Below are 17,174 nucleotides of genomic sequence, written 5' to 3'. Positions count from 1 at the left end.
TGCCCAGTTATTTCCTGTGATCTCCCTTCATCAGTGCAAGAGACTGCTAAAACCCTGCTGCTCTGGGGATACTCCATCATGGTGGGAGTGACTGTGTCCATATGGGGGAGCAGTCTTTTCCCAGATCCTTTCTTGGATCTCTCTCACTTACTTTCATGAGTGTCTCTCTCCAGACCTTACTGCCTCAGTCTCTGAGCTGGGAGAAGGAGCACTGAGGTGTTTCAGAGGGAAGAATGGAAACAGCTCAGCAGCTTGCCAATGTTAGATGGTCTTTGAGCACTCAAACCATGTTAAGTAATGGGGTTCAGGAATCTAATCATGAGCCTTGTTGGATGGCAGAGGTAGCCTGTTTGAGTTTGAAGGTCAATCCTGCTTCAAGTTTGTTAGTGATTCTCTCTATCTGATTTTTGGGCCTTCTTCACTTTTTGCAAAAGCACTTAAAGTCTCTGTAGAAATGCAGCAAGACAAGATCCTGATGTTGGAAGAGAAGTTTCCTGGTGGTGAAAGGATACCCACATAATAGATGAATAAGGCAGATTATTACTTGGTTGCTTTCCTGAACTTCAAGAGGTTGAGAAGCCAGTTTTTGACATATGGAGCTCAGCTAGCCAAATGTTTGGGCAGTGAGGGTGCAGGTTTAATGCCACAGAGGTTATTTTTAGAGACTGGGTAAAGTTCATCTGACAGTGGGATGCTTGCAGCAGCTCCTTCTCCAGGAGGAAGCCAGAAGGGAAAACAGTCAGGAAACTCAACAGGGTGATGGGGAAAAAACCACCCTAGGCTGAAGGAAAAACCAGCGCTTTCCTTTCAGATGTGGGCAGCTGAGGTGAATAAAAGTTGTTTGTTTGGAAAGACTCTTTGAGCTTTGTCTAGGATAAGAGAGCCAGGAGGACACTTGGAGCCAATAGTTTGGCTTCCCCAGCAAACAATGAAATGATGGCCTGAATCCTGTGTGCAGTGGGAATGGCAAGATCAGCCATATGGGATGGATTATGGAGGTGCACAGATAGCTCGTTTCATTTTCAGACAATGGAACTGTTTCATTTATTGCCTATTATTAAAACTTTATAGCACTAAAAATAAAAGAATGAATGAAAAAGAGAGAGCAAATTTTGGATACCTTTTAAAGGACTGACCTTATTAAAAAAATGCTGGCAGTGAGACCTCTTCTGATACTTTTTTTTTTCTACTTCCTTCATAAAGATGGTGTGAGAGGGAAGGGTTTATGGCCTGATAGTTTGAAGTTAATTTTTCAGTGCAGTTTTTTGGAGGAGAAAGTAGATGCCACATGGATAATGTTCAGCACACTTGGAATCAGCAACCCTCAGCAAAGGCCCTCCAAATTTCCTGGCATTTCAGAAACGCTGAAAACAATTATTTTTTTGTCAACATTTATTATTGTCCCAAAATGTCTCTTCATTGGCCAGGTGGAGATCCTTTTCCTTGTTAGGGGGTGGAACACACACACAGAATGGCACTCCACTATTTCTGCTGACTGTGGAAGCACACCAATGTCAGGAACTGCAACAGGAGAGACATTAATAGAGTTGACAGGGATTAAATTTCTTGATTCCCACCTCATCACCTCTATATTTTCCTTCAAAAATAGGAATACATCACAGACAGAAAAAAGGCTGGGGCTAGGGCTGTAAAATCACTACTCAAAGGTGGTGTGCCTTCTCATCAAGAGCTGTTTTTAGCATAAAGGAATGTTTTTTCCTCTCCAAGACTCCATTCATAATGTGATAGGTGCCTAGCAGGTTAGCACACGAAGCTGCTGTCTCATGAGTCTTGTCTGACACCTGGAAGGATGTGAAAATTCAGTAAGGATGTGTTCTGCTTAGAAGCTGATTCAAAAACAACCACAACATTTGTTTCTGCATGAAGAAAAAGAGCCCCAAAACCCAGAAACCAAAGAATAAAAAAAAAAAAAAAAAAAAAAGAATCCCACAAACTAATGGGGAACAAAGGTTGGTCTAGTACATAGAGGCTCAAATTTGTGCGTAGGAGAAGTGGACATAAGCTTGAGTTCTGTCACCCACATGCTCAGAGAGGATGTTTTATACACATGTTCAGCATATGCAAACTTGTGGGGAGTGAGGGCCTCCCATTTAGGGCAGGAGGAGCCAACTGTGGAGTCTGACATTCATTCTTCAGGTGCCTGTGACACCACGCTGCCCTCAGCTTTGCAGGGCAAGGCCACGCTGTTGCTGCCAGCAGTCACACTGGGGAAGGGGAAGGGTGACAGTAGCTGTGTTCACAGCAAGGGGGCTGTTGTAGAACTGCTCCCCTGGAGCAGGAGGAGGTAGGTCCCTGTTGGTGCTGGCATCTTTCCTTCCTCTGACATGCAGGCAGAAATAGAGCAGCTTTACAAGCTGCTCTGACACTCTCAGTGCTGCCATTTATGCTCTATCAGCTCTCAGACACAGTTAAGTCCAACCCTTGAAAGAAATATATTATTCTCAATTTACTGTTTTATTTCTTCTTTTTATTATGTCTTGGCTATTCTCTTTTTTTCCTTTTCTTTTAGAAGCAGAAATTATGTGGTGCCTTTGAGAATTGTATTGATATAGGGGAAAGTGTTAGATGGAGAGCTAGAAACTTTGAATTGTGAGTCAATTGCTGAGCTGATAATGATGTATGCTCCAGGGAGAGGCAGGGGTAATAGCTTTAATCTGCTTTTAGTGCCTCCATGAGCCACCTCCTATTAGGGACTGGATTTCACTGGAAGTGAGTTGTGAGACCAGAGCTAGAAGCCCAGTGCTGGTGCAAAGTGGGGTTGTGTACCTGGGGATCTAAGGACTGAGCCAGCCAGTAAATTGGCCTCCCTGCTTCCCCACACGATCCTGTGGCAGACACAGAGCAGCTGGAGTAGCACAGCTGGAACTTTCAGTCTGCATTTCTGATACATTACGTGGTTCTAATCATCAAGGCAGGTCCTTTCAACAACAGGTCTGGCTGCATTTCAACTTGCTCAGGGCATTTTATGCCCCGTGGATATGTAGTACCAGAAAGTCTTCCCTCAGTGTTTGGGCTCATTTCTTGAGGCTGTAAAAAAGGTACCATTCTCTTCCTGGGCAGTGTGTGTTGAGAAGCAGATGGAGTCTGAACACGTGTGACTTTCACACTCAGGGAGCAGAGGAAATCCTGGGGGTGGTACCGGTAGTCAAGGGGCAGCTTTCACACACAGAGCCCAGCTTAGCTGATGGGTTCAAATTCTGCCCTGCCTTGTTGCCTCTGAGCTCCATGAGCTGGCAGAGGCCACTGTATTAACCAAATAGTTTTGTTGTAATGTGCTCAGCACTAGTGTGAGACTGCTATGCGGAGATGTCTTCTGTTTCTACTTCTAACAGCTTAGCAGCTAATAAACACCATGCAACCACCTCTCTTCTAAACCTCCTCTTAAAATACAGAGTTTGGTTTGCCAACTCCAATGTATTTAAAGCATCCAAGCTTCCGGGGAGACTTTGGAAAGTTAACTGAGTGAGTGGAGGCATGTGCAGAAAGACATTTTCAGAAGGAAAAGGCAGCTCCAGTGTCAGCTCAACATCTGATGAGCAGCTCTGGGGATGGTGTGCCTTTTGCATTGAAAGGGGATATGTTCTCACATTTGATGAAGAATCTCTCCTGGTATTCAGTCAGTGCAAGGGCTGTAACCTACTGTGGGAAAACAGCCTGGGGAAGGTGAGGAATGGGGAACAGAGCAGTGTACAGCTTCCACTGAGGAGAACTTTTCCTGGGGAGAAACTCCAGTGGGTTTGATAATACACCTATGAGCCTGTGGCACTAAGAGACTTCCAGCAAAGCTAGGAGTTTGTGGTGACAGCAAGAACAAATCTGAGACCCCAGCCCTTTCAAGAAGAAAAATTCTCACGTGGTTTTTGGCTTTTTCTCTTTGGTAAGTCTTTATGGTGAGTTAGGGACCCAAAGCAGCTATATCACTGACCTTTTAGAAAGAGCATCTTACGCATTTCTAGTCAAAGTTCAAAACCAAGAATATTCCCTTTTTATTGCTTCTCATAGCACTATCTAACAGTGTCCAGAACTGTGAAGTGGCAGGGAAACTCTGATCACATAGTCTGAATCCCAGGCCTTCTTTATTTGCATGACAGCTTACATCTAAAATTGTGCAGGGCCACTCAATGATAAATTGAGTTTGCCTTAAGGAGCTGACAGTCCTGTGTCCTCTGGAAAGCAGACAGAAGGCTTGAGATTCTTGCTAGAAAGGAAAAAGGCATTTAGAGACCTTTAGGAACTTTTGAAATCCTGGGCTGGGGAAATTTCATTTTACTCTCGTGGTCAGCACCTGTGCGGGAAGACTCACTTGAGGAATTCACAGATGCCAAGGTGACCTTTCAGTGGCTGCTGGCAGCCTGCCAAGCAAGGTCAGAGCCTGCTTTCCTCAGTGCCTGTATCCCCAGCTGGTTGACATTCTTATTCACTTCTTCTTTTCTTTCCTTTGCACAGGACGGGGCTGGAGGCCATCATGGAGACCTACGCCTTTTGGAGGCCCCCCGTGCGCACTCTCACCTTTGAAGATTTCACTACCATGCAGAAGCAGCAAGGTGAGTGAGCAAAGAGAGGTGGCAAGAAAGAGATTGCTCTTTCTCCTGTGGAAAGAGCAGGAGAAGAGGGCGTAAAAGCAGCAATGCACTTGGCTGTGTGTCCAGCGAGTGGAAATGTCACACGCATTGTGGAGCTCTTGGCTGAAGTGAGAGGACACAGAGCAGAGAGGGGGATGGAAACAGTGGACAGGCCATGCCTTATGAGGTGTGATGGAATTGCTTGGGTTCCCTGGTCTCCCTAGAGCTAGAGTGCTAAGAGCTAGAAGGAGGAGCAGGAAGGATTGTAGGGCTGGGCAAGCTAGCCCAAGTACACAGCATGAGTTAAATGTGAAGAGAGCACAGAAAGACTGAGGAAATGCTCAGCCATGTCAGACACATTGTTCTCCATTTACAGTCTACATTTGCCATTTGTATGCAAACACAAGGGAAAGGGGGGTGGGGGGGATTTACCTTCTGGAAGTTTTGGGAGACCAAAAATGTGTCTCCCTTTGGGGTCATGCTACGTTGATTTCAAAACACAGTGGCCTTGCTGGAGACACTTTCTGCTAGTTAGACTCTGGGAAGAATTATTGGATAGGCCAAGCGTTCATGCTGTGTCTTTTCATAGCATCTGCCCTTTACATATCTCATTAGTTAAGTAGGGCTTTCATCTCTAGTTTCAGGCCATATTGCTATTTTGCTTTTTGCAGAGGTAGGTCTCTCCCATTCACTTTAGTGCAGCTATGTCTAGTTAAAAACAGTGATCACTGGAAAGAGCTATCAAGGCAGCAGCCTGATACTTTTTTTTTTTATTCCAACATACATGCGAGAAAAGAAACAATTCAAAATGGTGTTCAAAATGACACCAGCAAAGGTAAGCAATCAACACCAAATGCCTCCCCTGTGTAGCAGCTTCTCCAGCCTCTCACATTCAAGCTTGACATTGCCCTCAAAACCTCATTCCAGATCTTGAATCCACCTAGTGATGGATGGTGTGTTCTCCTCCAGATGCAGGGAAGCAGCAGTGGCTGCTGGGGTTGCCCATCACCGAGGCAGAATCAGAAGAGTGTTCAGCTGAGGAATCTCTTCTTGCTTGTTGACTGTCCCCCGTGCCAGTTCCACATGCAACACCCCAGGGCCCAGGTCACCTGCTAAATAATTTTTCTGATGGAACAGCACAGAAGTAGGACAGAGCATACTCCAGTCAGCTCCGTTAGATTCCTCATGCATTGTCTTCACCTGACCACCCAACTCCTCTTGAACAGCACACCAAGAGGCAGGAGGGATTTTGCACAAGCTCAGGGGCTTGTGTCGAGGAGCACTTGTGGTGGGGCACGTGGTCAGAGATGGGTTAAAGCAAGGATTTAGAAATGTTTTCATCACTCACCTAAATAGAAACATAACAGCCTCTCCTCCTGGTCACAGCCACTGAAGCAGCCTCTCTCCAATGTCTCAGCCCCTATTCGGGCTCGCCTGCCTCCCTCCCCTCAGTTATCAGATAACATCCTGGTGGCAGGTCCAACTACTGCTTACGTGGTAAGGTAATACTAGGAAAGGAAAATATTTAATGTATTTTTAGCTTGTTATAATATAGTTTGGCAGCTGAAAAGCCAGAAAGCAAGCCAGTACCCTGTAACCAGCAGGCCCTGTGCAGATCACCACCACTGCACCAGAGACAATAAAGACTAGGGCAGCCCTTAACTGAAGCTGTGTTCACAGGTTGATCTCAAAACCTAACAAAGGGTTTCTGAGCTCTGCATTTAGCCATGTGAATTAATAAATCAGAAATATTCCAACCCTCATAGTGCTCATCTCTCCGGTAACTGCTGTAACAAGCTGACCCCTGGTCTCAAAAATAGGTGCAAAGCTGAGATACAAGCATGCTCTATTTTAATTTCTGGCTGCTGGGACAGCCCCCTGAGGCAAGGACAAACATGCTGGTATGGAGTCCTTGGAACTGCTGACAGAAAGAGCAAAAAATGCTGAGGTGGCTTTAAGCCACATGTGATTCCTCCCTCCAAATGTAAGACAACCAGGATATATCGTACTCACACCTCTTTGACTCCTTGATTTCAAGCACATGAGCTGGGTGACAGGTGAGTAAATCACTGCTGTTTAAGAGCTGACATCAGCACAAGCCATTGAACCTCAGATCCTCTAAGACTTTACATGGATGTGACTTGCCCCAGAGTTTCTTCCTCTCCCTCATCTGGAGCTTCAGTGCTCTGAGCGGCATGGTGTCATCTCATACCCTTATATATTTATGAATTAGAAACTTTAAGGGTTTGGGGTTTTTTTTCATAAACTGATATTTTAATTCCAGATCCCACTGGTTTCATCAAAGCTTGGTGGATATGTGCCATTTCTGAATAAACATTTGAGGAAATGCAAGCTTTCCTTTTATCCCCTGAAATGTTTGTGGAGGAATTGCATGGGGGCTACGGGAAAGTTCTGGGAGTAGATGTGTGCACTGCAGCTAAAGAGGAGTGAGTTCTTACTGCAGAGAGACAAGATGAGGGCAGCAAGAGTGGCCACATACCTAGGGATGATGAGGAGAAAGCCATGGTTATTCATCCTGTGACGAGATAGAGAATAGATAAAAGTACTAAAATAAGATACTGTCTGTGGTGATAGGAAAAAATACAGCAGGTTCTAGTTACATGAAGTTTAAGGATGTGCAGTAACGGTTTCCCTGTAGGAACTGTGGAATTCAGTTTTGATTTTCTAGAGATGGATCCATCCTACTGTAATAGGAAAAATTACACTTTCTGGGCCAAAGGTTTGGGGCATCAGAAGCATAAATATGGTGTCTTCCTTGCTTTCAAGCTAAATTTTTCTGTGCTACCTGAATTTTCCAAGATAGTTTTGCCTAACAAATCCATCTGAATTATTTGGCCAGGTTAGAGATTCGACTGATAAAAATGACTATATAAATGTGACAATTTTTTGGAGAGCATTTAATTTCCTGCCACATGTGCCAGTTTCAAAAAGCTGGTGTGTATTCTGAAATGAGGAGCTGACTGATCTTCAAGCTGATAACTACAAATATGCCCTCCAGTAAGGACAATCCCAGTATTACTCTGCAGAGTCTGGTTCCAGAACTAACTTATCCAGAGCTAAAAGAGTTAGTACAGTTCCTAAGAGGTACAAATCCCAAAAATACTGAAAAATGGTCAGTAGTGATGGGGACAGAGGTAGCATAGACAATAGAGATTGCTTGGTAACCTGCAAGCATGCAAACATGCTTAATTCAAGAGATTAAATTTTCTGCTCTAACTACATGTTTATCCCTCTTTGTGGGATGTTAAAGAGCTAAGGAAAAATTTCTCCTCATCCACATTCTTCATACATTTAATTGTTTTACAGGTTTTATCTCCCTCTTCTGTGCCTCTCAAAGTGAATAGAACCAATTGTTTAGTTTATCTTTTAGTGGGAACTTTTCCAGATTCTTAATAGTTTCTTTAAATACATGTCTGCACAGAGTATCCCAGACATATCCATGTGATACAATTATCTAAAGATATTACAATTTTTTCCACATTATCCTTTCTGCCATTTGACCTTCATCCTAGAGCTTTGCTCATTTGTTTGGCCCAAGCTTTATGTGGAGCAAGGGACACACCAAAATCGATACTTGGTGTGCTGGATGCAGCTGTTTCATGCAGGGATTGAATAACTTTCTAATCTGCACAGTGATGGGTTTCAGCTGCCATGCAAACTGGAGGGTTTGATGTGGCACCCACTTGCAGATGCCTGGTGCAGCTGAATCTTGTGGTCCGTGAGCTTTTGTTGCACGTGTTGCATTGAAGGACAGCACATCAGCGAGTCCCTGCAGGTCTGTGACCTGAGTGGTCATCGTGTTATCCCACCAAGGGAAAGAACATGCTGCTACTCTTAGTGAAATCCCCTGGCTTGAGAACAAAACTTCTCTTTTGGAGTGCATAATCCAAAAGTATCCGCAGCTTCGCAAGAGTGAGCACCATGCTGGACACAATCACAGCAGAGCTGGGCCAGTGTTGAAAGAAAGAAGTCCCCCCTGAGAAAAACCTTTGCACGAAATGCTCCAAAAAATGGCAATCCAGGAGCAGCTGACCTTCTGGGGAATGGTATCACCCACACTGAAGTCTACTTACTGCTGGTGAGAAAGGGGGCTTGGTGTTATTGAATGCATATGGCAGTGAGACGTGCGGAAAGCCAAGAATCTATTAAAGCCTTTAATTGGAATATATTTTCAAAATTTAGATTGAACCTCATCCAGATTCTCATTATTAAAAAATTGTGGCTCGGTTTCTTGATTTTAAAAGGGAACATTAAATAAAAAAAAAAAAAATAAAAGAGGGAGAGAAAAAAAGAAAATCAGAGTTCCAGTAACTCTGCATTATGTCATTATGTTACTAAGAGTAAAAAGAGCCATTGCCGGCTCATTTGTGATATCCAGTTTCCCACAGGATATTGTGATGAGCAGATCACTATCAGTGACTCTAAGTTTTGTGAGGACATAGAGACTAAAAGGGCAATATTAAAAGAGTGATCAGTATCTAATCCTTCCTACAAAAGCTGATGACTTACCAAGAAATGAAATCAAAGGTGCCCTGGCAGAGGGTAGGAAGAAGTACCTCCTAAGCAGAACTTCAGGACCAATGAGAGAGTCACGTGGTATGATCTATCACTAGGCTTGCAGCACATAAAAATTCACTTAATCATTAAATTGCTGTTTTGATGCACGAATAACAAATCCACAAGAGTCACACATCTTTAACATGACTGGTCAGTTCTCAAGGCAGCTTTCCTTCCAAATGGGCTCTTCTCTTGTATAAGTGCTTTTGCCAGGGATTCAACAAAGGGTAGACACAGAAGATTCAACCCCTTCTCTATCAGCTTGAGCATCTGCACTGATCTTGGACGGGAGGTAGAGGGTAGAGAGCCCACCTCTTAGAGGGTCTGCAAAATTGGCATTAATGGCTCTTGAGATCAGCGTTGGAAATTATCTACAAGGATGCTGTAGGGAAAAAGGGCTGTGTTCCTTGCTGGTGAGACAGCTGATGCTATCTCTAGAGCAACGTGCATGTACAAACTGATTGAGTACAGGTGCCACTGTCCCCTTCTGAGAGGGGAATATTTTAACCCTGCAGGCTTGTGTCAACAGGGATACACACAAAAGGCTCCCTCTCCTCAGTGTGGAAGAGATTCAAATCTCTCATTTAGTGCTGGAAAGGAACAATGTTTTCTTGTAGTAATGATGTTTCCAGACAGACCCTAAGTCTGCATGGGCTATCAGCAGATGTGAGACTGATACCCCGAGCTGAGGTGTTGCTGCTTTTCCAGCTTCTCTGTCTGTAAACATTACCCTTTCTGGGCAGGCATCACCTCTGTCTTGCCAAAGTTTGTCTGTACTGCTTGTAACTTATTCAGTATAATACTCTTCCCCATAGGGGTGGTGCTCAGAGAGCTGCCCTGGTTGCACCCATATGAAAACAAAATCCCGAATACACAAATGTGTACTGGTGTCAAGTGGAAGGAAGACTGAGCCCTCCAGAACTTCATCTGAAGGCATCAAAGGGGCCTGGAGACAGAGAGAAGCAAATAACTGTTAGGATCCTTTTGGCTTTATCTGAGATCCTAGACCCCAAAAAATAGTGTCTCCCAAAAGAGTGGAGCTGCTTCTGCCAAGGGAGGTTGAACCACCTACAAATTCATCTGATCAGCCTCTTGTGTCCCAAAGGCAGCCATCAGTTCTGTCAGCAATGCCACCAGGATAATCTGGATTCTGCTTCCCTTTCGAAATCAATTGTAAACAGTCTAGGCTATTGGCAGAGGTCAGATAGCTGGGTGTGGACTCAATTATCTGCTTGATTCTTTTGACCTTGAAGAGGAGATTGGAAACAGAGCATTTGTTGCCAGAGCTATTGGGATCAAGCGCTGGTTTCTGCTACATACTTCAAATGGCTCATAGATTGCCTCATTTAAACAAAGCACCAGGGAAAACACTGTTCCAGCTTCTTCTAGGTTGAGCTGCAGTTTTCCTTTAGAGAAGGAACATTTTTGGTGCTTCACTGGAAAATTGAAATGCCCTCCCAAATGTGACCCAGGAAGCTGGAAGTCAAAGTCTGTGCCGCTTCCTGAGGACCTGAAAGGAGCCTGAAGTGCTCTGTTACTCCAGAGAGGTGTTTGCCCTGAGTTCCAGTGGCTGAAGCCTGACTCTCTGTTATCTGGTGAATGGTGATCAGATTGCACAGGAATGACTAGAGGTGGGCAATGATACTTTGAAGGTTTGAACAGCTTCCTAAGAGCAGCACATAATTTTCTTATGAATAGAAAATTACATGTTCCTAGAACTTGCCACAGTACTTCGATGTTTTTCCTCAGCTGTCTTGATGCTCTGGATATGGATGAGATTGAAAATCACATCTCCTGAATTGTACTCTTTGTCCACATTAGAAAAGAAGGTTGGGTTTTACCATTAGATCTTGAAAAGATTTTTTTTGGAGAATGACTGAGGCAAGTTTTGTCTCTTTCTGACTGCTCAGTTTGCCTTGAAGAAATTTGTAAGGCGTAAAGGGAAGTAAAGTATTATTCTGAATTGTTCTAGATCTACCATTAATTCCAATGATTCTTGTAATTTGAGGCAAACTTATTTAAAAAGTCCTTCTCTATAATTTGCTAACCTTAACCAAAATTTCCTTTCATTCCTCACTTTTGTGCCATACAGTACATACTTTCCCCCTTAAATCTACTGCTGTAATTATCTTCTTTTTTTATGTGCTCTGTGAGCTGTATCCCAAAGAACTACAAAGCACTCTTTATGTTTCCTCTACAACCCAGCAACTTGGCATGCAATAGGATTTGAGTCTCATTTGGGCCTTTTAAAGATTTTACCAGCGGATTCATAATTTGATAATTGGCCAAGGGCTCTAGAGAGAAAAAAGGCAGCTACACTCTGTGAAGAAAGAAATTATTCTCATTCCCATGAAAGTGGGAAGTTTTCATTCCTAAAAATAGGGAAGGAGTGAGGAGAGAGTCCAGCGTGTCACAGACCAGGTGGCCCTGCCCTTTCTTGGTGAACAAGCATCAGGGAACAAGCATCAAAGCCATTTAGTTTTCCAGGGTGGTGAAGAGGGAGCTCAGAGGGGTGGTAATAGTGATGCAGAATCTTTCAGTCCTTCTGAAGGTTTTAGGTTTGAATTTTGGAAAGCTAGGATTGGGAGCAGAGACCTTGGGCTGTCAGGAGAAAGTTGCCGTGATAGGTGAGACCAGGAGCGACACCTGATATTGTGGCATTTAGATGTCTGAAGGCATCAAGCAGGACTGAGGCATGTGCTGCTTGAAGCAGAAATGGATCCAGGTTTGTGCTACCCCTGGCTCCAAAAGGACATGGGATCAGATAGTTACAGTGGCACGCTCTGGCCTCATAATCTGTCAGACCACCTGGCAATCTGCACAAACCCTCCCTCCTGACCTCACTACTCCCTCAGATTCCCATCCTTGGGCAATTAACAAATTTAATTTTTCTTCTGCAACCAAAGGTAAAGTGACTTGGAAGGCAGAGAGTAAATTTCATATGCCATACTTAGTGTGCATGTGTGTGGGAGGGCACAGAATGGTAGTAGGATTTACCTTTTTGTGCAAATTTGTTTTCCTGCTTGCATGCATTCCATTTATTTACTGTTCTGTCTGAGGATAGGACCCTGCAAAACACTGGTAAGAGTTGCTCTTTCCTGTGCTTTGGAAAGACCCTGTACATATTTATCCAAGACTGTAGAGTCCCCACAAAAACCAGACCTTTCAGAAACGACTTGGAGCACACCTGCATGGGCAGGCTCCTCTGTGCTCCTTGCTGGCCAGGCACATGCCAGCTCCTGGCCAGCTCCATTTGGAAAGCTGGAGAGTTGCATTAGCATGGCTCTGTGCCCAAGTGAATATAAACTACCTCTCAGGAGGGCTTATTTGCCCAAGTTAAGTGCCAGGAGGAGAGTTGTGAGCCAGGTGGATGACTAGTGGCCACAGTCTCTTTTTTTCTGGATCCCCAGGTGCTTGGATACATACCTATCATACGATGAAGATGCCAACATCTTGGGCAGGTGTCAGAGGAGGGGCTGTGGCTCCTCCAGGTGAGGTTGTGCACCTATCAATCCAAGCATCAGGTCCTGTTCACATATGGAGGTGGAAGGAGATGGCCTGGCTGAGGCTGTGGGCTGGATACTCTCCTGTGGGCTCTGCACAGCCTGCAGGCCATGGGCTGACCATGCTGATCCTGTGGTTTGTGTCTGGCCACAAGCTAAACTAGCTTGTAGGTGGGAGTGGGCTAAGCTCTTGCACTCAAAGAATAGCTTTGTGCTGCCTGACTCATCAAAATGTAAAATCTTAATGTAAACCACCTCGCTGCTCCCATCCTTGTCAGAAAGTAAAGCACAAACTCTGAGGACATGCAGCCACAGCTGTTTGCAATGTGGCAGTGAATACCAGGTCACCCCTGTGTGACACCAGCCACACTGAGAGCTGCAGGCTGTGACCAAGTTGCCCAAACTTCTCCAAAGCTCTTGTCTGTCAGGTGAGACTCTGCCATTGCACAGGGTATGGCATTCATGTTCAGGTATGTGGTGCTGAAGGCAGCTCTGCACTGAGCAAGGACTTCAAGGACCAAGAGGTTTGTATGGAGGCACTGCAGGTGATGGTAGCATCCAATGCCTGGAAACATTAGCAAGGAAAATATGCTGCAGTGGAGGCCAAAGTTTGATTTACGTGCACCTTTCAGATAAAGGAGGTTGGGATAAGTTGAGGGTCAAATGAATAGCATGGTGTCATTCGTAAGAGAGATCCCAGAAAATTTTCCATGCACAATTGCTTCAGACTTCCTTGGCACTGATGCTCTCCCCACTATCTTGCTGTTGCCAGAAAACTCCTTTGGCAAATGCTGGCTGCTGGCAGATGCATTTTCCATCTACACTGCAGTGTTAGAAGTTCTCTACGTGACCTGCCTTCTGTGGAAGAGGTCCCTGTAGTATTTCAGATGCCCTGGCATGCTGAATGTTTCCAGAATATTCCAACCTCTCATTTTAAGACACATCATACCTTATGGACTATGTATGATTGGGCTGCAGTTTGCCCTGAAGTTGTCCTTAACACAAGCTCAGTCTCTGAGTAAAAACAAAAGCAAGGGTTTATTTGGGACATACAGGAAGACAGCACCATTACTGAGGCATCGATGGACACACGTGACTGGAAGGAAATGCCAGTCATAAACTATTTGAGATTATAATTCTAAGCTGTAATTTTTCCCTAAGCCTTGTGGCCATGTATCTGACACTGGTGCACAGACAGCATTTCTATTTGGTGTCGCAAGAGTGACAAGAAGAGGAAGGCTTGCCTTTACATCCCACCCTTTCCACATGGTCTCCCTGTCTTTCCACCATGATTTCAATCTTCTTTTTCCCTGCTTCTCAGTCCCAGTTTGCAAATTTTGACTTCTGTTGCACTTGATTGTTCTCCAGTTCCCCTCACTGGAAATGCTTCTGTCCTTTTGATAAGGTCAACTTAGTTATCACTTGTATGCCCAGAGAACCAGCTCCTTTCAGGATGACAGCATTGCTTGGCTAAACCCTGGACAGAACAGCAGGGCACGGTGAGGACAGACACTTTCCCCTGCCGTGTGCAGCAGGGTTCAGATACTAAGGAGGGGCCTTTGAAATTCTGAACCTTCTATTTTATACAAATGTGGGTCAATAATGGCACATATATGGAACCAATGCCTGCAGAGCCAAAAAATTGTCTTCTGGGGGTTGCTCAAAATAGTAATTAATCACTCTGGAGTCATGGTAAGTGTGGAGGTGAGAGATACCATGACATTGCTGGTAAATGCTTTTGGTGTTGGCAACTATTTCCAGGGGAAATGGTGGGTAGAGAAAAGCAACAGAGGACAACTATCGAGGGATTCATTTTATTCTTGCTTGAATGTGGTTTCAGTTGACTTAAACCAGACCTAACATAGCTTTGTGTATCAGTTTAACTAGATTGGTTTCTATCCATGCCTTCCATTGAAATGACACACACATCTGTTTTTCCAAGACTGTGGTATAGTGTGGATATATTTACTGGGCTTGCTGCCATCTCTAGGGGTATTTGGCTGACTTTGTAACAACTACAGACCAAGTTATAACTTCACAAAAGTCCAGGTTGTGTATGGCCCCCACTTAGGGCCGCCAGCAAAGATGGCTAAGAAATGTCCTTCAGAGCAGAGCAGAGCAGAGCTGGTCTGAAGAGAATGACTGAGACAGGCCTTGCTTTGTATTATTTTCTGTTCCACTTAAAGGTGTAAAGATTACTCTGCAAATGATCAGGAACTTCTTGCTTCTGCATTAGGCTCTGTTGCAGCAGAAGTGTGGCATGTCCTGTGCTTGTGGTTTTTGGTGGTGGCAAAGCTTTCTTGAAAGAGAGTTGTCAGGTTTGGTACTTGCTCCTGTTGATGGATCTCTTACCTCCTCATCATTTTGAAGTTACAGAGAAACAGAAAAATCCTTTTTACTCTGTTTCCTAACTGTTGTGTTGTTGCTTCAGGGTTTTCCTGTTGGCCTGCAAATTGGGATTATTCAAAGCAGAATCACTCAATCCTTCTTTGGAGGAGACCTGAAATGTGCAATTCTCAGTTTTGGAACCATTAAGCAACACTTGAAACTGCTAACAAGCAAAACTTAGTGTAGCCAAAGCCTCAGTTATGGGTACAACTGGATTGTAGCCTCTCAGCAGATGAATAAAGTCTAATGATCCCCAGTTTAAATGCAAATTGGGTGAGCAGATCTCTTTGTACCCTCCTCTCACATCTTAAGGATCCTTATTCCAACAAGCAGGATGAAGGATTCACTTCTTCAATCTTTCTAGATTGTGTTCTGAGTATCTTGGACAGTCATCTAAGTCACAGACAGATGTTCACACTGTAATGTATCCTCTAGAGAAAGTGAGAGTGATATTAAAAACTCAAGGCTTCAAATATTAATACTAGAATTAATAGAAAAATTTTGAAGGAAACGTAAAGCTTTAAAGTTTCAAAACAAGGTTGGCAAAGTTAAGAACTTGCTCGCTAGAAAATTCTTGTAAGCAAACAGATTTGGAAAATTCAGGAATAGGTAGGAATTCACAGTCTGAACCTGTGCTTTGTAACTCTGGTTGCTCAGTTTAGTAAGGGAACTCAGGGCTGACTGTTTACAGTGGTAATTAATGTGACAACTCTCCCTGGTAACTGCTGTGTGCACTTTTCTCCTACTGTGTCGATAAAGTTTAGCTCTGGGGCAAAGGAAGACTGAAATTAAGACATTGTATTTAGTAATTTATTCTATATATTTTATTTCAAACAGATAATTAAATATTCATACATATTTACAAATGCATTTTAACTTATTCTCCAGACACTGTCAGCAAGGGAGGCACTTTCTGCAGTTCATGAAATAAGTGGTGTGAAGAGTCAAAAGCAGAATTACTGTGGGTTAAATACATCTCACTTTGTGCTGTATTTGTTTTGTGATTGTTTGATCTCTACATTTTGGTCTTTGATATGTAGAAGATGATACATGAATTCAGCTGTCTGCCTGTTCTCCCTGTTAGAGGTTGTGCTTTTTACAGCAGGGCTAGCAAAAAATAGTGTCTAGTTGTGTTCAGTCTCACCTTGATCAGCAATTTCAACTAAACCAGGCTGCAATGGAACTACTTGTGCAGAGGCCAACCTTCCCTTCTGCTGACGCTACTGCAGTACTGACAACCTGTCAAAGAGAGACAGGGACAAAGGCTGAACGAGGTACCGTCTTTACTTACCACAGCCAAAATAGCCCAAGGTTGTCTGACAGAGACATTAAATGAGCCAGGAAAGTGTAGCCTTTAAAATAAATGCTAAATTAGAAACTTACACAACAAGCCTTTGAACTCTGGAGCTAAAATAGGTGAGCAAGTTTGAGCATATCAGTATTGTCAAGAAGTGAAAGCAGAATCCATGGTGGCATTTGAAAATTCCGTTTCTCTCATTTACTTTAATGGAGACTTGATGCAATGCTTCTCTTTTGTGCTTTGGAATGAATGACAAAAGGAGTCAGTGGCTCAGCAATAACTGGTAAGCATTCCTCCCCATGGCTGGTAATGGGAATGACTGCTCTGACTTGGCAACACAGAAATTTGCTTTTTGTTAGTGTTGCCTGGTCAGCAATCACTCCAGGCTGTGCTTACCCAGTACTGTTTTTCTTCTTTTTCTGAATCTGGGTTAAAAAGAAATAATTTAAAAATCACAAATATTATTAGTGTCTCAAGGTTTTCACTCCCCATTTTGTTTCACTCTAGATGTGTCAGAAAGAGTCAGATATAATCTCACTTTCATTCTCACCATCATATACTGACACAGAACACATCTTTCTAGTCCATCTCTTAACCACTAGCATCACCTATTCTCTTTCATCAAGCAACACTGCATTAAGGGTTTTTTTTAATTTTTTTTTTTTCCCAGCAACAGACCTAGACTGGTCTCCAAATCCTGCTGGATTTTTTTCTATAAGGTGATGCACGAAAAAGTTATCCCTTGCTTTTGATCCTCAGTGTGCAATCTCTGCCTTGGTGAAATTTCACCTGCCCATTCAAACACTGTCTTTTCAATTCCCT

At 43.7% G+C, this 17,174-nt stretch overlaps 1 protein-coding gene across 3 annotated transcripts in view; it reads left to right on the top strand.

The window, feature by feature from the left end:
• TBX15 (T-box transcription factor 15) overlaps positions 1-17,174 on the top strand; it is a 94,964-nt gene that overhangs the window by 74,430 nt on the left and 3,360 nt on the right. For all 3 annotated transcript variants that reach the window (XM_050976018.1, XM_050976020.1, XM_009102606.4), the window contains exon 7: positions 4,468-4,565. In XM_050976018.1, coding sequence (XP_050831975.1) covers positions 4,468-4,565 — 98 coding nt within the window. The remainder of the gene's footprint in view (positions 1-4,467; positions 4,566-17,174) is intronic.

This window comes from Serinus canaria, chromosome 1, assembly GCF_022539315.1.
Source record: "Serinus canaria isolate serCan28SL12 chromosome 1, serCan2020, whole genome shotgun sequence".
Lineage (NCBI taxonomy): Eukaryota > Metazoa > Chordata > Aves > Passeriformes > Fringillidae > Serinus > Serinus canaria.
The sequence above is the reverse complement of the archived record's forward strand: the minus strand, read 5'-3'. Positions and strand labels throughout refer to the sequence as shown.